The 21,293-nt window shown below is 46.1% G+C and overlaps 1 protein-coding gene across 3 annotated transcripts; it reads left to right on the forward strand.

Annotated features, from left to right (window-relative positions):
* Nucleotides 1-7,257: 7,257 nt before the first annotated feature.
* LOC102031401 (E3 ubiquitin-protein ligase RBBP6-like) lies at nt 7,258-21,293 on the forward strand. Of its 3 annotated transcripts, XM_031061124.1 has the most exons (5): nt 7,258-7,466; nt 12,530-12,629; nt 14,505-14,543; nt 15,182-15,218; nt 19,799-21,293. In XM_031061124.1, exons 1-5 carry the CDS (start codon nt 7,301-7,303, stop codon nt 19,913-19,915), a joined length of 459 nt encoding a protein of 152 aa, XP_030916984.1. In that variant the 5' UTR covers nt 7,258-7,300; the 3' UTR covers nt 19,916-21,293. The 3 variants fall into 3 exon arrangements, with proteins under 3 accessions (XP_030916984.1, XP_030916985.1, XP_005426021.1); XM_031061125.1 differs by lacking the exon at nt 19,799-21,293 and having other exon boundaries at nt 15,182-16,937; XM_005425964.3 differs by lacking the exons at nt 14,505-14,543; nt 19,799-21,293 and having other exon boundaries at nt 15,182-16,937.

The raw sequence follows: 21,293 nt of genomic DNA on the forward strand, positions 1-21,293 counted from the left end.
ACATCCCTGCCCTCCTGGCTTCCCTCCTGGCTGCCCCCACAAGCCCAGCCACTGCCAGGGGCACTGAGGGACCTGCAGCAACCTCCTCGGGAGGGGCTTCCTCGCGAGTCACCAGCTTGGTGCCGCTCCAGGCTCTGTCTGCGTCCATCCCGCAGCTGCAGGGGTTGTTGTGTCCTTGATTATCTCTCCCAGGGGAAGCGCTCATCCACAGCGTGCTTTGATCTCCTCGGATTTCCCGAGTGATGTAAGGATGTTGTACGTGTTGGCTCTGACAGGGCGAGGACTTCTCACAGCCAGCACCTGCCACAATGACAAGCTCAGGGCGGGTCCTGCCAAAGCACAACGTCAGTCCCAGGGCTCAGCTGGAGCTGGATGTCCTTTTCCATCCCCACAGACACCAGTGCCCATCCCCACGGCCCCAGTGTGGTTTTAGTTGTGAGTCCAGCCTGGCAGAGGTGAGGGTCACTATGGAAACTTCATGGAATGGGATAAACTTGATGGCATTGGGTCTCCTACCCCTTCCTGCCACCTCCCCCTCTCCAGAGGAGGAACACCCCAGGGGTGATGGGAGAGCAGCTCCAGGCAGGGATTGGGGAGCTGTCTCTTGAGAACAAACCAGTCATTGGTTTTTTAAATCGAATTTTCCACAAATGCAACAAGGTACACCCAAACTCCCTGAGCTGGGGAGGAGGGAGCAGGCACATCTGCATCACACCTGCCCTGTGGTTCAGGTGCCCTCTGGCCCTTCCTGAGGAGGCCAAGCTGAGCACTGGCAGTTCCAGCCTGCTCTGAGCTCCAGCCCTGGCTAGGCTGGAGCCTGAATCCAAACCTCGGTGCCCCCAGCCCAGGAACTTCTCCCTGCTGTGGGATATCCATGTCTGCAGCAATTTCTGCTTTCACACATCTCTCAGAGCAAGCAAACTCCTGCTCCATCCTCGCTGCCTGATACGCCTTATCGTCATGTTAGCAATTAATATTAGCATGGTAGAAATTGCTAATTTGTGATATACAATAATTAGAATTCAATTTAATTGCTCTCAAACTCTGCATACAAATGTGGCTTCCCCTCCCTGGGTTGGGGAGAACAACAGAGGAGGAGAACACCCTCCCTGGTGACACGAGTGAGGCCAGCAGAGCAGGGTGTCTCACCTGTGGGTGGCTGGAGAGGCTGGAAAAGCAGAGCAGCATTGCTGGGGCTGAGCTCACTGCCAGGGTGGGTCCTGGGGGAGTGTAGGTGGCAGGCAGCACCCAGTGCTCACCTGTGCCTCATTGCAGGAGAGGATGGGCCTTTCCTCCTGCTCCTGGGGCTTAGGTGAGCTTGGGAACAGGGATGCTGCTTCTGGAAACAGCACAGGCTTCATGAATCACTACAGGTACAAGAAGGAAATTAAAGAGTGGGAATCAAAGAGGGTTTCCCAGGGGTTGATGCCCCTCAGACCCACGCTGGGCCCTGCCTTGCAGGCTGAGATGGCAGTGGGTGCAGCAGAGGGTGAGGGCATGGCCAGGAAGAGCAGGGGCAAAGGAGAGCACATCCCAGAGATGGGGAACCCTGGACAGGCTCAAGGGATGGGGTGGGTACCAGCACACACCAGCCCAGAGCGGTGATGTGGCTCATCCCTGGGTGTCCACAGGAAATGCCAAAGCCATTCTCACAGGGGAAGGTTCCCCGCACAGCACCAGCCAGCCCAGTAACATCCTGGGGGCAGTGCTGGTGTCTCTGTTCCCAGCAAGGCTGAGGAGCTGCAGAGTCCTGGCAGGAGCTCTGAGAGCTGCTTGAGGGCTGGAAATCTGCCATGGCTTGAAAGATTAAAGAGGTGAGTCGAGGGGGTTAAAGATCACTCAATTGTGGTCTCCAGTTGCCGTGTGGGAAGTTGGTGATGGATAGCACAAGCAGCTGTGTAACTGAGAGGGATTTAAGCTGGGATAAAACACATTTTAACAAAGGGAGAAATTAAAGTAGGAACAATGTACTGACAGGCACACACAAGCTGTTAGAATGAAGGGCACAAAAGATGCTGGATTACAGCTCACCCTTGCTGAGGGGGGTCCTGCTGGTCCTGCTGCTGGGGATGCAGAGCTGTGCTGGGGAAGGGAGGAGCCCCCAGGGTCTTGGAGGAACAGGCGGTGTGGTGAATGGTTCTGGGAAGGCAGGAGCCCCCAGGGCTGCTGAGCAGGAGTGGCTGAGAGCCCTGGCTCTGGGGAGGTCGGCTCCCAAGGTGGCACAGAGCTGGCACACCCCACAGGTGTGTCCTGGAGTGCTCCCACCACAACCTCAGCTCACACGGATTTATTCCTGGTTTGAAGAGCAGGCAGAGGCAGCAGTACCTGCGTGGAGAGAGCTGGATGAGGCCCTTATCTCCAAGGGATTAACGGCTGTGTGACTCACAACCAGGATGACTCAAAGACAGACAGGATCCAGGGATAAAGTCAAGCATGGTCCCATCAGCAGCCAATTCCACAAACTCAGCAGCGTCTGCTGAGCGATTAGTGCAGCCACGGAGGGAGCTGCAGAGGAGCAGCGCTCGGGTTTGGCCCTCCCTCTGCTGATCCTCGGCATCTGCAGCCGGTGATAGCTGCTGTGTGCAGCCAGCCTGGCTGGGAGGGGAGGGCTCCAGGGCACAGCGAGAAGGGCCCTTTGATCCCTCCAATTAATTCTGGTTTGAAACCTATTGAGGAGTTGAGAATGAGGAGGGAAGCTGGGGCTGCTTTGATGTGTGTGAGTGGATGGATGCACACAGGAGGCTGCACAGAGGGCAGAGATTCCCGAAGCAAGAAAGGTTGGAGGCAAGGAGCTCGGGCGGAAGGGGTGACAGTGCTGACGGGGATGGACACATGGACACACTGGTGCTGCCGCAGGAGCTGCTGGCACTGGGACCAGCGCAGGAGCTGCCCAGTGCCCGGGCAGTGGTGCCCAGAGGTGCCCAGAGGTGTTTGCTCTCTGCAGAGGGCTCGGACTCACAGCACAGCCCCGGCTGCTCCGTGCCCGTGGGAGCCTCTGGGGCTGCTGGAGCCAGGACTCTGGGAGCAGCCACGGGGCTGTGCTGGGCATGAGCCACTGCTGATCTTCTACTGGGCATGGCTGAGTTGCATGTCCATGACTGGGCATTTCCTGCCCTTCTGAACAGAAACAACCGCCCAAAACAGGCACCAGAGCTGTTTTCAGCTGTAAGGTTGTTCAGCCTGGAGAAGAGAAGGCTCTGAGGCCTCCTAAAGGGACTCCAAGAGAGCTGAAAAGGACTTTTCACATGACAAGGGGGAATGGCTCCAAACTCTTACAATAGATAGTAGGAAAAAATTCCTCCCTGGGAGGGTGGGGAAGCCCGGCACAAGTGCCCAGAGCAGCTGTGGCTGCCCCTGGATCCCTGGCAGTGTCCCAGGCCAGGCTGGACGGGGCTTGGAGCAGCCTGGGACAGTGGGAGGTGTCCCTGTTCAGGGCAGGAGCCGCCGCCGGTCCCTCTCCCGGTGCTCAAATGACCTCTAGTGGCAGGCGGGGACGGGGGCGGAGGGTTCTCTCTCCTTGGTAAAAAAAAACCTAAGCTAAAATGAAAAGCAAATTGCGTCGGGCTCCTCCTCTCCCGAGGTAGCAATGGTCAGTTAATTTCCTCTTCTCTTTCGCCCAGCAGTTCAATCAGTGACTCGAAATTCAAGCAGCAAGGTCACCCTGGTGCTGTCACACGGAGGGGGATCAGGCTGGGAGGGGATGCCCCGCAGTGTCAGTGACGGTGAGATAACGAGCCGGCTCTTCCCAGAGCCTCTGGATAGCCGGCAGGAAGGTGAGATGTGCCCGCCAGCAGCGCAATCCCCCTCTGTGCCCACAGTTCGGGCACAAGGAGTGGCAGGACAGGGCATGCTGTGGGCTCCCAGCCCTCCCTGCCAGGGCACAGGGCTCCGTGGGCAGTGCCAGACCTGATCCGAGCCCATCTCCGGGCATCCTTCGGGGCTGGGACCAAAGGAAAGCCCTCTGCAGAGGAGATCTTGCTCTCCTGTGGGGTCACCACCCAGGGAGGGCACTGGCCTGGAGAGGATGGGTTCACTGTGGGGTGCTGGAGCCAGGATCCTCAGGTGAGAGCAGCCCTGCTCTGGGACAGGCTCCCTGGGGACACTGCTGGAGCTCTCTGGATGGCCTTTAGGGCTTCCCAAGTAAATTAACTGATTATCATGGAAGAGTCCCTTTTACTCTGATAGTAACTCTTATGCTGCTCACACAGGGAGTTTATAGCTCTCCTGATTCATTCTGTGATGAGGAATGAGCTCTCATCTTCTTTCTGACTCATTGATAGGGTAAATCTTCTCCTTAGTCCAGAGGGTATTAAAGTCAGGCTGCAGTGGGGCTGCCCAGCGTTGGGACGCTCTGAAAACGGGGCCAGCACCTTCCAGAAGCCCACACGGGTGAGCAGGGCCAGTGGGGTGCTGGAGGGTGTAAGCAAGGCCAAGGAGGAGCAGCTCCCTGGACTCTGGGTAATTACAGACTGCGTTTGCTTGTTTGCTTCCTTGTTTGCTCCTTACCTATGACCTAAAAGCAGCTTTCTGGATTTGTTTCAGTGTTCCAGCACAACTCTTTCAGTTTCCCTCACTTCTGAGTCCCCTGAGCCTCAGGGAGCTGGCAAACATTCATGGATTGATTGCAGGCTGGCAGGAACTCTGGGAAGCCATCAGTCACTCTTAAGTAAAGCTTAGCTTTAGCCAGCGCCTGCCCCCAGCACTGGGGTGGGTGATGACACCAGGCTGGGGCTCAGGGAGCAGCCTGGCTGTTCCAGCAGAACTGGCCCCGTGGGCTCAGCCTCAGCAGCTCCTGGGCTGGGCTGGGACCTTGGGTCACCCAAGCCCCAAGTGCTCAGGGCAAGGTGAGTTCCTCTCCTCTTGCAGAACTCACAGCTGAACTCACAGAATGAAAACAAGTGGGGTCATTGCTGCTGACAGAACAAACTGGAGAACGAAATACAATTCCACACCCTGCCACCTTGTCAGCCTGCTCATCCAGGAGAACTACCCGTGTGGCTGGGAAGGTGCCAGACCTGGTTTGTCCTGCTCGGCTTTGAAGTTTTGTTTGTTCCTCTTTGTACGCTCCAGTTGAACAACAGGGACAATTCTGTGTCAGCCTCAATCCAAGGCTTGAGAACAAATGTCACAGGGTGAGATGGGATTTTGGGAATTCCTCCCTGGCAGGGTGGGCAGGCCCTGGCACAGGTGCCCAGAGCAGCTGTGGCTGCCCCTGGATCCCTGGCAGTGCCCCAGGCCAGGCTGGACAGGGCTGGGAGCACCTGGGACAGTGGGAGGTGTCCCTGCCATGGCAGGGGGTGGGAAAGGATGAGTTTTAAGGTCCTTTCCCAACCAAACCACCCTATTATTCTATGATTCTAGAAGTCAAGCACTTGTGTATTTGAGAATTAAAGCGGCAAAGACCAAAGCTCAGCTGAAGGTGCTCTGAGCAGCAGAACTGTACTCAGATAAAACTGCTTATAAATCAGCAAAGTACTAAGTGAGATGAAGTTCCCACACAGGTCCCAATAATCCATCATGGTAAACACTGAAACTCCATGTTATAGCAAATAGTTTCTGTTTATTGCTCTTTTTTAAAACTAACGTCTGAGCATGACCTAAAAAGTGCCAACATATTTTATGCTGTTTTGCAGAACTTAGAGAGCAGTTTACTGCTGAATGTATTTGAAGTGAAAGAGTTCAATGTTTCAGAACTAATTTAAAGCTACAAGAACAGCCCTGGTGCCCACAGGTGTGCCGAGACCACCAACCTTCAATGCTGCTCTAGCGTTTACTGGCTTTCAGAGCAACCCAGCCCTCCTGAAAGCCACGGGGTATTGCTTTGCCTCATCGGGAAGTTCATGTTTTGTTTTTTAAAGCTGTGAGTGTGGGTGGCTGAGGACACTTGATGTGACATGAGCATTTCTGTCGCATGCAGGAAACAGCCTGGAACAGGCACATCAGGCCTTTCCTTTGGCTCTGAGAGGTTTGTCCAGGGCATGGCAGCATTGCCTGAACCAGGAGCTGGTGACACATCCTGGAGTCATGGAAGATGACACATCCTGGAGATGGTTTGGTTGGGAAGGGACCTTGAAGGACATCCATCCCCTGCCACGGGCAGGGACACATTTCACTGTGCCAGAATGCTCCAAACCCCGTCCAGCCTGTCTGTCCGTGTCCCCAGCCCCTGTCTGTCCGTGTCCCCAGCTTCTGTCCAGCAGCAGCTGGTGGGCAAAAAGTTTCCTGAAATTTGCGAACTAGAAAGTAAATATTTGTAAAGTGGAAGAGTGTTGTTAGTAAGTTCCAATAGATGGGTTGAACTGACAGCAGTGGCTATATTGCAAGAGGCAGGGTTGAAGCAGGGCACAATGGTGATAGGAAGCCCAGAGCAGGTTGGTGACTCTTTTGGGCTATACAGTCAATATTCACCTCAGTCCCGGTCGGTCACTCGTTAGTCTATACAGTCAATATTCACCTCAGTCCCGGTCGGTCACTCGTTAGTCTATACAGTCAATATTCGCCTCAGTCCCGGTCGGTCACTCGTTAGTCTATACAGTCAATATTCGCCTCAGTCCCGGTCGGTCACTCGTTAGTCTATACAGTCAATATTCACCTCAGTCCCGGTCGGTCACTCGTTAGTCTATACAGTCAATATTCACCTCAGTCCCGGTCGGTCACTCGTTAGTCTATACAGTCAATATTCACCTCAGTCCCGGTCGGTCACTCGTTAGTCTATACAGTCAATATTCGCCTCAGTCCCGGTCGGTCACTCGTTAGTCTATACAGTCAATATTCACCTCAGTCCCGGTCGGTCACTCGTTAGTCTATACAGTCAATATTCACCTCAGTCCCGGTCGGTCACTCGTTAGTCTATACAGTCAATATTCACCTCAGTCCCGGTCGGTCACTCGTTAGTCTATACAGTCAATATTCACCTCAGTCCCGGTCGGTCACTCGTTAGTCTATACAGTCAATATTCACCTCAGTCCCGGTCGGTCACTCGTTAGTCTATACAGTCAATATTCACCTCAGTCCCGGTCGGTCACTCGTTAGTCTATACAGTCAATATTCACCTCAGTCCCGGTCGGTCACTCGTTAGTCTATACAGTCAATATTCACCTCAGTCCCGGTCGGTCACTCGTTAGTCTATACAGTCAATATTCACCTCAGTCCCGGTCGGTCACTCGTTAGTCTATACAGTCAATATTCACCTCAGTCCCGGTCGGTCACTCGTTAGTCTATACAGTCAATATTCACCTCAGTCCCGGTCGGGACCCCCGCGGCCCCGCCGCGCCAGAGCGGGCGCCGCCCGCGTCCCGCCATGTCGTGCGTGCACTACAAGTTCTCCTCCAAGCTCAACTATGACACGGTCACCTTCGACGGGCTGCACATCTCCCTGAGCGACCTCAAGCGCCAGATCATGGGCCGGGAGAAGCTGAAGGCGGCCGACTGCGACCTGCAGATCACCAACGCGCAGACCAAAGAAGGTGCGTGGGGTCCGGGGGCAGCGGTGATGGAGCGGTGGCTGCTGTGGGCTCGGAGCTGTTCCTTTGTAGCTGCTGCTCTCACAGCATCGTCCGAGCAGTTCTGCGTGCGGATGTGCTGCAAAAGTTTGGGGTTCCTGGAGTTGTAGGTAAAATGGGGGAGGTGGGCGGCAGGATGTGTAACCATAACAAACCTGCCAGCTTTCTTTGAAATCTGGCGGAGAAATGTGAAGGTTATCGCAAGGAGTATAGCGCATGGCTAATTTGAATGAGGGGAGAAAAGTGTGTTTGATGACTGAACTTTGTCGTCAATTTCTCTCTGCCTCCCTTCGTTGGAAGGCGCTTTGCTGCTTTTTTTACCCGCCTTTCATTGAAAGCAAGTGCCCCTTGCAGGAATTGCTTGGAAGCAACAATTTGTATCGAGTGTATCACTGAGTTACAATTTCTGCAGACCCTTAAAGCCTCTCGCACAATCAGCGTTCTGTGTAGTGAAATTACTCTGGGGGATTCCTCTTAATGTAAGTTTTCCAAACAAAAGACACCGTAGTTTGGATGCTGCTGAACATTATTTCATCATTCTTGTCTAATTTTTTTTGGTTTTTTTTTTCTTCCTGGCACTTAGTGTTTGCTGTATCAGGGCAGTCCTGAAGTTTTATGGCAGAACATTTACAGTGAATATATGTAAGAAATGTTCATCGGGAAGTCATAAATTCTCTTAAATATAATAAATACTGCTTGATTCTGTGGTGTGAATATGGGTTTGTGTTACTATGATGCTTCCGTTTGGTAATCTGCTGTCCTGATAAGTTTGAATGTGAGTAAAGACTTCGGAGTGTGACTTTTCAAAAATAAAAAGAATTGTATTTTCATTCCTGCAACGTTAAACCTTTTTCTTTCCCCACCCTGTGGTTCTGTGTCTCAGTAGTTTTTTCCTTTAAAAGTTGTAAGAGAAAAAAGATGCTGGTAAATATACCCTCATAAAGTATTACTGCCGCATCCATGGTACCAGATTTACCAGGGTGTTACTTTGTTTTCACATGTAACCAGAGCCCAGGGAAGGAAAGGGGTTTTTGCTGCACTAGAAGCTGGTGTTGCCTCAAGGTGAGGTTAAAAAGGGATTGTCCTGGGTCTGCTAGGCAGGTTGTGTTCCACTTTAACCTCTAAAAATGAGTATCAAATTATAAATATATAACTATGTAAAATACATCATTTTAAATTCTATATTAGTGATACTGATGCTTATTGAAGCTTTCCTAAGGGTATTTTCCATGTGAAAAGGCAAAAATCTCTCTCTAGAGCATAGCTAGAGAATATATTTCCAAAATCTGTGTCTGTCAAATCTTTGGTTCATATGCATAAATGTGAATCTCAGTTTTTATTAATCAGATGTAAATGCTTAAATTAACCTGCAGAAATTAAAATAACAACTAGACCAGGGTATTCTATCTAAGTGGAATGTTAGGAATTCTTGTGTGTGGACATAAGTATTGGGGTTTTTTAACTTTGTCTATTCAGGAGTCCTGAGTAAATGTTAAAATGATCTTTGGAAAGAACAAAGTGAGCCATGAGTGGAGATGTGCTGTGTATTCAGATTGGTCCAAGGTCCTGGAAGCTTTTATAGTTCTGGAGCTGTTGCTTTTCCTAATGGAAAGCTAGTAATAGGAGAACTGCTAATATAGGTCAAAAGTACACAGGATTTTAAATATCAGTGGGAAGAAAGGATCTGATGGACTGTGTAAGATTCTGGGAATGCAAAGTGAGTGGGTGGGGCCTGTTTTATGTAGGGGGTTCCTATTCCATACCTGCTATCAAGGCCTGTTCTCTAAAGCCTGTGCTCGAGATTGGTGCTTTTAAACTTGCCTCCATTTCATTGGATCTGGATTATTTTACCTGTCTTCTATGACAGGTGTTCCTAGAAAATTGTGGAAGAGCTGCAAGCTCCACAACTGAGGTTTCTTGAGTGCTCTTTCCTGTGCTGTGACATTCTGAAACAGAACACTTGGAAAATATGCCGTACTTACAGGGCAAAATACAAAGAAAATAAACCCAAAAGTTTGCTCTGAATTGGTGTGGGATGGCTGAATGGTTTTGAGGCAGATTAGTGCCCCATCAGTTCAGCCCCAGGCTGACACCACTCCAGAGCCCAGAGGGCCTTAAAGCAGGGGCAGGTGGTGTAATGCGATTAATGATTGGGAGTTGGGTGGATTTGATGGACTCATCCTTTCAGAGCAGTGCAAGGGCTCTTGTGGGGCACAGAGCTGTGGAAACAGTGCCGTGGAGATTCCCTGGGCTGTTTGACCTCCTGAGCCGGCTTGTTCCAGATCAGGGATTCCTGTTCTGGGCGAAGCAGAAAATCCAACACAAGTGGCCCAGTCTGTTACTCTGGAAGTTACAAGGCTACTTTCATAGCCAGCTACAGCAGTGGCTTGTCCCAAAGTCAGCAAGTGGTGGTGATGAGAACAGGGTTAAATCCTGTCTAGGGAGAAAATGTGTTCCAGGGAATTCCCTGTGTTCTGGTGGGGACAGCCTGGCATGTTGGCAGGCAGTGCAGCTCTTACCTGCACATCCTTCCCCCAGCAGCTGCTTAGCAAGGCTTTTCCCTGCCCTGGCACACCTTGGCTTGCATTCCCAGGACTCCTGGTGAGTTCTGTACTCCACTTGAGTGGAAAACCTCTCTGAGTGCTCAGAGCTGTTTGGGCAATGCTGGCAGATAAAACTGAATGAAGGCAGGCCAGAAAATAACATGGGAACTTTTGTCAGCAACTTGTTTATAGCATACATAAACACAAATTATTAAGACTAGCAGAAATTCTTATAATAGATAAATTAAAAAGTGGAGAATTTAAATTGCTCATTCAGTGTGAAGCAGCATAAACTTACCAGCAAATCTGAGCTCTTTGCACCTAGCTGTAAGAAGGTTGTGGACACTAATGCAGTAGTTGATGTCAGATTTCTTTGTCAGTCTGAGGAAGCAGTCAGCTGACTAACTAGTTTGCCTCCATTCATGCCTTCAAATACTTCATTATCTAGACTCTTTCAAGCTACTATTTTCTTGTAGGATAAACAGCAAATTCTAGGCTGTTGTGTCTCTACTGTTCTAAGCTTTAATGTCCAGATCCTTCTTTGTTTTTACAGTCATTTTGGGTTAGTTGGGTACTTTTAATCACAGCTCAGATTGAGAAATTCCAGTAGCCACTTCCCAGCCATTACTGGTGGTAAAACAAGTTTGAGCTATATGGGAGTGAGAATGAACAATGCTGCTGCTTCCACCTTGGAGTGTTTCTGTTGGAGCTCTGCTTGGACACGTGTGAGCAGTAGGTGTGGAGCTGGCCTCACTGCTCACCTTGAGGTGTGGAGTCGTGGAGAGACAGTGACAGGCACAAGTAGAAACAGCTGCTCTGGGCTTCTAGAACTGCAGCTGGCACCATCTTCCAGGTGTTTGTCTCAGCCTCAGCACTGCTTGAGCTCCTTCTCCATCAGAAAGTCCCGACGTGGCCTCTTTGACAGGTGACTGTGTGAGGAGCAGAGCTCCAGGGCTTGTGTCAGGATGTGGCTTCTGTAAGAGCTGCTGTTTCTGTCACTGCTAGTCCTTTCACCCACAGTTTTAAACTGCTCTGCAGTCCAGAGCAGTATTGCTGTTTGGTTCTGTGGGGAGATGATCAGGAATTAGTTTCAGCTAAATGATTTCTCAGTTTTCTGAAGAAATGTTCTGTTAGTTGGAAATAGAAGTAAAACTTTAATTTCATGGTTGAAGTGATGTCTTCTGCTAGGTATGTTTTGGTCTAAGGGAAGTTCCTGCCTGTAGGAATAATATACTGAAAAATTGAGCATAAATTGTGAGATACTCATATTTTGTGTGTGATCACTGAGAAACTCATCCTGACAAAGCTTGACTAGATACATAACAGCACTAGGTTTCAGACCAGTGCTTTGATTCAGTCTGCAGAGGTAAGGGATTGGAATAACTAACACTGCAGGCACATCACAGGGAAGGACTTCTCATGGTGCTTTAGAATATTTAGTCATATACAGCCTATGTAAGTTCCATATGAAAACCATTCATATGGAGAGGGCTTTCCATTTTAAGTTTATTCAAAGTGTGTCTGAGAATTGGATTTTTGTTTGGGCTTTACGTAAAAGGTCAGGGGGCTTTTCTTCTTTTCAGACAACCAGCACAGTACAGGCCCAGGCAGAGCAGGGATGGCTCCAGGCACATGCTGTTTTCCAAAGGCTTTTCAAGACTTCAGAAGTCATTTTGTTTGAGTCTCTCTTCTCTACAGAGAGTGCGTGGAAAGAACTTGTGTCCCTTTGGTTAATTCAGACTGGATCGTGAGCTTAAGGGAGGAGGTACCACTTTATTTAGTTTGAGCCATTTCTGTCCTGCTTGTGAAAGCAGCTCAGAAACCCCCAAGTTTTTGTGCTCCAGACTCCAGTGCTGTCAGTTTCAGTTACATTTCTCTGTCAGGCCCTGAGCAGCTGCCCAGCCCGGTTGGGGATGGTGCAGCTCCAAGCACAGAGCTGGTGTCTCTGCTGTTCTGTCAGGCCTGAGCAGGACAGCAGAGGGGAGTCAGGTGTATTTAACAAGCTGAAAGCATGTTAAGAGTGCTGCAGAGTTTCCCTGCTTTAGCTGGTACCTAGTTTGTTCAGGACAAGTACTCACAGACTTTACAATCTGTTTTATGCAGGTGAGGCTCAGCTTTGGTTTGTTTTTCTCCAGAGATCTCTTGGTTTCGTAGCCAAACAGAAGCAAAACCAGCTTAAAACAGATCAGGGAAAAACCTCATGCATTATCAGACTCTGCTTTAGTGTAATTTGAAACCATTTTGTTCCTGGCATTTAAACTAACTTTAAAAACTGAAAATTATTTTGCTGCTTGTGCTTGATAATCAAACCTGAAGATTCCTTGACAGGTGCTGCTGATGTGTTGAGAGGATGAAAGCTTGATGTTATGTATAAAATTTTGCTTTTAGATCTGTAAAGGGATTCTCAAAAGTGCTCTGTAATTACATATTAAATAAATTCTTACAAATTGACTAATGTTTTTTCTGTGTTGATGTTGTTTCCAGAATACACCGATGATAGTGCTCTGATTCCCAAGAACTCATCGGTGATTGTGAGGAGAATCCCCATTGGAGGAGTTAAAGCTACCAGCAAAACATACGTTATGTAAGTACTGCAAACATTCTCTTGTTTGGGAGGGATCAGTGTGCCCACCTTGTTATTGACAGCACTTGCAGAGGCCCTGGGGTTGTAACTCGCTTGTTAAAACTGCTGCTGGTGTTTGTTGTCATGGGGTAGCTTTCAAAGTGTCTGTCCCAAAGGAGACTTAGATTTTGGTGTTCAGATACCAGCAGTGGTAACTTTGGAGATGATTCTGTTGAGCTTGGTTTGGAGTTTATTTTTCTGCAATTCAAATTTTCTGAGATTCCTTTTCCTCTTCATGGGGAGATTCCTTATAATATGTGTCTGCCTTTTTAACAAAGACAGATACACATTTATGAACTTAGCATTTGTTCACATCTCAAAAGAGTTTGATCCTGGGTGTCGGACTGTCACCTGCATTTGGGGGAGGTGGGGCAGGATATGACAGGTATTTTTCTGCCTCAGACATGGGGGGAGTTATATAGTAGTCGTGGAGGAAAGACCAAGGGTTGCCAGCTGGTGAACCATGCAAACAAGGAGTTTCATTCCTAAGTGATTCCTGTGTGTTTTCTAAACACACAGTATCTGTTTGAGGCAAGAGATAAAGAACCATACCCTAAAGGGTACTGGCTTTTGTGCAAGTACAATGAGTAAACAGTTAATCCTGTCCAAAGTCAAATCTCAGAAGTAGTTTAGCATATTACCAAATGTATTGGTTACCTTTCTGAGTCTGTCTGTACCCGAGCTGGGATCTGTGCTCCATATTTTAGTTTTTCTGTATTTCTGAGGTTTACACCTAATTCTCTGTCCTCAGCATTGATTAAAATCACAGAGACTCAAATGCAATCCTGACTCCAGGATTATGGCTGCATTGATGTTTTCATACAGTCCAGATCTATAATAGCTACATCAGCTCTGTTGGAATGGGCATGTTTTTCAACCTTAAAGCCATGCCTCTTCACCGCCAGCAGGAGATATTATTAGCTTGTGGTTTCACCATGTCTTTCTAATGTTGGTTCTCAGGAAGGTACCCTGAGAAGTTACTGTGTGTCTTGAACAAACAATACAGCAGCATCCTGGTACCCATGAACCATTTGCAAGCAAAAAACCCCAGATGGATGTGGCTCTGCATGTAACCTTGGGGCATGTTACTGCAGGAGCTGGTGCAGTGCTTCCCAGCTCTCCCTCGGGATTCTGCCCCCACAGCTTTGTGCCTGTAAACACAGCCTTGCTTTGGGGCTCATTTCAGCTGAGTGCTGTCCTGCCAGTGCACCTTGCCTGGTGCTGTAAAGCCCTCCAGAGAATCAAAACTGGCAGCAAAGATTCTGTCACTACTGGTGTGTGGGGATCAGCAAAGAACAGCACTGCTGTGGTAGAGTTGAAAATTAACCAGGCAGATGAGCCTTCTGTTCCCCAGCTGGAAACACTGCAGAAACCACTGGCAGGCTGGTTAATGTTTGGGGATGGGGAATGTCTGCTGGAATGGTGAGAGGCCTTCAGAAAGGCATTACTCACCTTGCAGTAAATGGCTGGCGCAACTATTGTGTGGTAATCCAATGTATTTCCGTGTACCTCCTCACCTTCAGGAGGCATAATTGGGAGCCTTGGGGTGTTCAGCAGTGGCAGGAAGCTGAGCCTCTCCATTGGCATGCAAATTCCCCAGCAGCCTTTGCATTGCTTCTGCTCATGGGACTCTTTGGATGATGCGTGGATTGTTTGTTAACTCTCTCAGTGGCTGCATGTGTGGTTCATGATGAGGAGCATGCAGGTCCAGACCACCGAGTATGTGGAATCTCAGCAAGTTTTCAAATGTAATACATATTTCCTAAAATATTTGTAACGTATTCAAGATTATCTTATAGCAAATTCTGGCAATTAAGACCTTTTTTTTTGTCACAGGACTCCTAAATCGCACAAAATCCTAGAAACTACTTTCAGGTGACATTTCTACTACTACTTTTAGTCAATATAGCATATGTAACGTGTTTAATATTTTGGCACTTTGATGGCTAAATATAGTAGATCTCTGAACACAGTGCTTGGGCTTCCACAAAGAAACACTGTTCTAGCACTGTTCAGTGCTGCTGACACTGTTATGTTGCCCTTTTGTCACGTGACTGTGTTTTTCACTTGAGCAAACTTGCACTTGTAGATTATCACTGTTCTTCACAGAAACTGAAGCCCTGTACCTGGTACCTGTGTGCCTTTCCAGGGATGTACACGTTGGCCAAAGCTGCCCCATGCTTTGGTGATTGATTATTTGAGAACACAGAATTCTAGTACAGACTTCATGGATTTGATACTTTGAGAGCAGAGACAAAATGTCTCATGACTTCCTCTTGCACTGTTGTGTTCTAGATCTGTAAGTCTTGAGTAATTTGTGACAATGTAGAAATGTGATTTTGGGGAGTTTTTTAGTTGCAGCAAATGTACCAAGAGAGAACAGTTTATGTTACAAATAAATGTCTATGTTCACTAGAATATTGGAGCATAATGTGATGTTCAGGTTCTGGAATCTTTGTGTCGGGTACAAGTGATTTGTTTTAAATTCTGATCACCTTTATTTCTTCTTCTAGAAGTCGAAGTGAGCCAGTGAGTGGAACATCAAAAGCAGTATGTAAAAACACAATCTCACACTTTTTTTCCTACACACTGCACTTAGTTCTAAACAATGCAGCCTTTTATTAATTTGCCAAACGTTAACCTAATATATTTTTCAGTAAAACCTAGTGTATGTTGTAAATACATTGTATTTGATTCAGCATAGTAAAAACTGGGTAATGCCATCATTTGCAGAGTTCTAATGTGAATATTGGTATTTGTGCCTAGCAATGCATTGTATTTCATATTGAATATGCCAGAATCTCTCCTGTATGACTCTGTGTTGTACAGATAATGTATGATCGTTTCCAGATCCTGTAGGCTCAAGGTTTGCACACTGAACATGGTGCCATGTTCTACATCTGTCTGTCTATAGCTAGTGATATGTATGTTTGTATAGGTTGTTGTGTGCTTTTTGTTTCTTGCAATAAAAACTGTTTGGAGTGTATTTTTTGCCATTTTCACATTGTATCACTTAGCTTTTGTTTTTAAATACCTTTTTTTTGCCTAATGGTTTTTGAAAATGTTATCAAAAACCACTGAGAAATCATTATTGTGAAACTTGGTGCTGTTCCTTACTTTTGACTTGGGGGTTCAAACAAATACAAAACCCAGAATATCCCAGATGTTTTCAGGGCAGTTCTGTGCAGCTAAATGATTCCTTCTTATGTCCTTAAATATTTGGGTATTTGTTCCTGAAACTGTGTAATTGAAGTGATATTGTTTGGGCCCTCCTGAGTACAGAAATGTCTTTAATAGCCTGACGTGAATTTCAATATCGCTGCTACACAGAGTGGTATTCTAAAGTTCTGCATTTGATCTTTCCCCTTTATCTGGTAAAGCAGTTTAGTTCGACAGTTTGTCTGCAAATGACAATATGTAACACAAATTTTGGCACCAAGTTAGAGCCTGGGGCATTTGGGAGTGAAATCTCTGTCACTTTTCTTAACTTCTGCCTGCAGCACATTTTTGGGTCTGGGTGACTCCAGGGCTGGCTGCTGCTGTAATTCCCAAAGGTTAAGCCTTTCTTTAGTATACCACCACTTGGAATTCACATTTGGAAAAGGGGCAGCATTTTCCTTCAGGTTTGCAAACACTTGTACTGCTGCTAACATATAATCCCACACGGAAATCCGTGCCTAGTGATGGGCTAGATCTTAATGTGCCACTTGGGTCAGTACTGTGTGCAACTGTGCTTTTCCAATAGTTCTTAGAGTATCAAAGTACTATTTGGTGGAGTTTATTTTTTATCTTTATTTTACGTATAACTGCTTCTTCTTCACTAGACTGGTGTGAGGCATTACACTAACCCTGGATCATTGGTTCTGATCACTTGATCAGCTATTAGGATAACTTAATCTAGAAATTCCTGAACTCTGGGGCTGTGTTCTGGGAAGAATGCAGCCTCTGGTTCCCATGGAAACAATCAACTTCAAATTGCAAACTTACTGTGTGTAGGTCTAAAACCACTAAATGTAACATCCATAATTCTGTTGCTGATTGATCGCAATTCCTTTTGGAGATGAATGCCTCTCATTGTGAGTTGGAGTTAGTTGCACTGGCCCAGTGACCCTAGCAGTTAATGTAATGCATTTATGTAAACCACGTTTATAGTATTTGATCTAATTCAGATGGGTTTTTATTTCTTGAAAACAGTTCTTTTTCTTTTTGTTTACTAGCATGTGTATAAACACAAACCACATGTTCATAAATAAAGTTAACATTCTTTTAGCCTCGTGTGTTCCCTGGCATGTCTGTATTACATTGCTCAGTAGCATCTTACCATAAGCTAACGTAGATGTGTCAAAAAGAAAAAAGGAGAAATCCCAGAATGGGAGGGAAAACAGTGTGAGTGAGAACTAACAGCAGGAAAGGAAAAGCAAAGCCATTCCCTGGTGTGATTTGACTGTCCCTGGTCTGGGAGGGTGGAAGCCTTGTATCCTTCTGTACAGGCCCTCTCTCATTGGAAAAGCCCTGCAGCCTCAGCAGCTTCTGGGGCTAGAAACACAAAGAGTTTACTCTTAAAGTTAATTCAGGTCTTGGTGTGGGGGGATTGTTTTTTTGGTTTGTTTTTTTTTTTAAACACAAATATTTCTGCATGTATTTCAGAGCAGAAGCTGGGTCTTGTGCAGTTGGAGTAAATCACTAGGAATCTTGTCAGTTATTGATGGAGAGTAAAGCTGCAAAGTTAAAATCAATTTTCTTTTTTTAATGGATGCACAAAAGCTTCTTCTTTTTAGCACTTTTTCGTTGTCATACTGTTGTGCCAGCTGCCATCCCAGCCTTGGCCCAGCTGTGGGGCCTTTCTGCTGTAGGGTCGGTGTCTTGGTGCCTGGGAGAGGCTGCAGAAGGGCTGAGCTGTGCTCATGGGGTCAGCACCAGGGGCACAGCTGGAGCCTCCCTGGCTCGCCTTGTGTGTAGCCATGCTTGGCTTTGGGGAAGGCCCTGTCATTTCAGTGTAGCACTCCAGCAGTGAGATCAGCCTTTTCCTCCTCTTTTCTGTCCTCTTGCCCACTTGGCTTCCTGTTAGTTTCTGTTCAGTCTGCTGCATGACATGGGAGTTAAAACATCGGCTGTTGAGTTTAGGGTTTGGGGGTTACTTTTTCTGGGTTGTGTTTTGGTTTTTTTTACAATACTTCTGCAGTGTTATCTTAGGGTTGCCTGCAAATTCATAGAGATGTTGTTTCTACTTGACCGTTTTGAGGAACTGCCCGGAAATACTTCAGTAGAAATCTAGAGGGGAAAAAATTGGAAAAAATATAGGATGGTTGAAGCATGGCCATGGGCAAGTGCACTGATGAGTACATTAACTATCTGTTTGCTGCTTCTGGTAACTGTTCAATACCACCTCCTTTAAGAAGTTAGACTGTTGCCTGCAGGCTGTATAATAGCAGCTTCCTGAAAAAAACAGAAGAATTAATAGTTTATTTATTAACTGTTTGTGTTTCAGTTCCTGGTCAGTACTAGACCATTTAATGCTAGAGCTTTCCTAATTTCTTGTTTGTTTCTGAAAAAACACAAAATTATAGCTGTGCTTGCCCTGAGAGAACACTGGTCTGCTTTTTCATGTGTAAAAGAGTGGCATATGGAGCATGAAGCTTCAAAATACTTGTGCAGACCTCCTTTTGAACAGAACTAGGTACAGAGCATTCTGGAAGGAAGGTGAATCTTGTGGTATGACTTGCAGTGGAATGAAGGTCTTTTTGTCTAGATCTCTGTGTTCCTCTTCAAAGGAAGAGGACTTTAGTCTCAAAGCATCAAGAGCTCTTTAGTCAGTAATGCAGGGATACTGTGTGTACTTTCCTGAAAACACAGAACAGGAACAACTTAGTGGTGTGAGGAATCATCTTGTGCATGGAAATACTTTTTTCCCAGTCTGCTAAAACTGTTCCCTCGAATTCTCTGCTACATTAGGTAGTAAAGGACAAGACCTTTTTTAAGGAAAGGTTTTAATCTCTTTGCTGACCTGTTTAATGACTTCTTGGAGAGCTGTTCAGTTCACATTGTGAAATTTTATTCTATGTTTTTGAGCAAGTTAGATGTAGTAAGCAGTGATTCAGGTATCTTTCTGGTACTGTTGTGCTAGCTCAAGTGCTGCTCGTGGCATGATAAAATTCAGTATACTGCAGAAGGAACTAGATCGAGTTAATCTTTTTACTTGTGGCAAAACTGCTCTTCAGCACTAGTTGTCTGGCTTCTAACCTGAGGATGTCATTCCTGAGAGCTGTTCCATAGGCAGCTGGGAGGAGAAAAATGGAGACAAAAATTCCAGGCTTGTGCTCTGAATCCATGTTTTTATCATCAGGAGTATGCTTTGCACTTTCCTTTGTTCATTTAGCACTGGGCTGCTATTGAAGATCAGGTTTGGTCTGATTGCAAGGAATCATCTAAATTCTCACTGATTTGGGTGGTAGGGCCCATGGTCTAGTAACATACAAGAAATCAATTTTTCAGTTTTTATAGTCTACTCTGTCATTACAAACACCTTTATTTAAATGATTTAAGCAGTTGGTTTTTCTCCAGAAGAAGTGACAGGTTGTGGCTGCTGTTCTAGATTGACTTTTATTTGGGCTTATTTGGGTACTGCTAGGAGGGGCAGAGTACATGTTTTGGGGCTGCTGGGGATGGCCTTGATTATGACAGGCAGCTGTGGGTTCACAAAATCATCACTGTGTGCATATAGAAATGATGAGACATTCACTGATTCATTTGCAAACTACGCTAATACTATGTTACCCGCAGTGATACTTCTTCCTCAGCTAAACTTAAATATTTTTAAAAATCCTTTTTAGCTGAAAATTGACAGCTTCCCATTACCGTTTTGAAAGAGGTCCCTCTCTGAAATATTCTGAGCAATAAGTAGATCTCCAGTGGGGTTGGTTATTTTAATTTCTTCTCATAAGCACGTAGATACTCTTAAGCCATCATAGATTTGGACTTTGTTTTGAATAAATACAGATTACACTGGGTTGGGATTTCCTTTGGGTGACACTCAGGGGGATGTAGTGCAGGCATTCAGACTATAGTAGAGGTTAACTGTTGTTGTGTTTTGACTGTAGAACTTGAATATGTGTTTAATTTTTTGTGAACAGATTGATGACTCTTCTGCATCTATTTCTCTGGCCCAGCTTACTAAGGTATATATATATATATATTCTTGTCAAATACTTAAAAAGTGTTTGCTTCCTATTTTTAAATTGATACTGTGACCTATAGGTGAATAACTGTTGTAATTGAAAGCCCCCTTTAATTTTTATTAACTTAAAGTATTTATTTTAACTTCAAAATGTGTGTATATTTTGATACTATCCTGTAAAGAGTAGTTCCCAGTTTGGGAAGATAGAAGGGGAGTACCTTATCAGCCTCAGCATAATGTTGCAGTATTACTCATCCTCAAGACACAAAGAAGAAGCTCTTCAGAAGCTGTTTTACCGTTTTTCATACGTTTCATTAATTTTGCGTTGGAAACTAACCCAGTTTGTACAGAAGAATTTAATTGGCTGTAAGTTACGGACATTCCAGGGGGGTGTGACCAGCCACAAGAGAAGCGGTTCTGTACCATGGACAATTGCATGGCTATTTTTGAATCCCTAGTCATAGTTACAGACCCATTCTCTGAATGCTACACAATTCCATAAATTGTGGGATCTATACAGTGGACAACCCGATCTAATTTGTTTGAACGCAGACTGTGTAAATTGTGTAAATGTACCTCATTGTTTATAGGAATATACCAATGTGTATGTGTGGCATCTGAGCAGCTGTGACCTTTTGAAACTGTTGTAATACCATGTTTTGCTCGGGAACTGCTTGCATTTTTGCTCACCAATGTGTAATTTGTCTGGGAAAGCACTAGTGACTGCACTGTGTGGACAGCTGAGTGCTCAACCACCAGTCCCTAAAGCTACAGCCAGTAGAGTAGGCAGGGCCTGAGGCAGAGCAGCTAGTTCTTTGTCATCAAGATAAAGGCTGGAGTTCATTTCTAATAAAAAGAAATCTCTTCCCAGTGGTAACTTTTCCCCTCTTCGCTACAGAAATTAAATTGTATACATTTGGCCAAAAAAAACCCCGTTATATATAAATATCTCTAGTTTGGAAGGTAGCCACCCAAAGAATTGGTCCCCATTAGTGCTGTCCCTAAATGTGTCCTCGGGTCTGTAACCTCATGTGAAGTTTTACTCTAAAGTGTGCAAAGCTGTCCAAGGGGTGGGGGTACACATTTAAGCTTTTGAGGATATAAGTAGTTCAGAAATGGCAGGAAGATGACACCAAGTGGCTCAGCACTGTTACTCCCTCTAATGGCTCTAGTGCAGCCCGGCTCAGCACGGAGGCAATGTGTTAACAGTTCTCTGGTGATTATTACTATGTATGAAATGCCATATTTGAATTTTGGTCTATTCCTACTAATGTTTTGTGGCTTTTGGATGTGTTTTGTAAACCGTTTGGGTTCAAACAAATTAGTCAAGTATTATCTGTAAAGCTTTCTGTAACTGTTAATGGAAATGATTTCATAGTTGGCGATCCGGATTCTGTTACTGTGGAGAAACTGTGTATATGAAACAACCATTTAATAAAATGTTGAAACTA

The sequence above is a fragment of the Geospiza fortis genome, unplaced genomic scaffold (assembly GCF_000277835.1).
Source record: "Geospiza fortis unplaced genomic scaffold, GeoFor_1.0 scaffold213, whole genome shotgun sequence".
Classification (NCBI taxonomy): Eukaryota; Metazoa; Chordata; class Aves; order Passeriformes; family Thraupidae; genus Geospiza; species Geospiza fortis.

What these genes read in the sequence shown, in the direction of transcription:
- LOC102031401 (XM_031061124.1), top strand. Translation starts at nt 7,301, where the DNA reads ATGTCGTGCGTGCACTACAAGTTCTCCTCCAAGCTCAACTATGACACG. An exon ending in ACCAGCAAAACATACGTTAT is followed by an intron (nt 12,630 to 14,504) that starts GTAAGTACTGCA and finishes TTTTTGTCACAG; the next exon opens with GACTCCTAAATCGCACAAAA. An exon ending in TGAGTGGAACATCAAAAGCA is followed by an intron (nt 15,219 to 19,798) that starts GTATGTAAAAAC and finishes TTTTGTGAACAG; the next exon opens with ATTGATGACTCTTCTGCATC.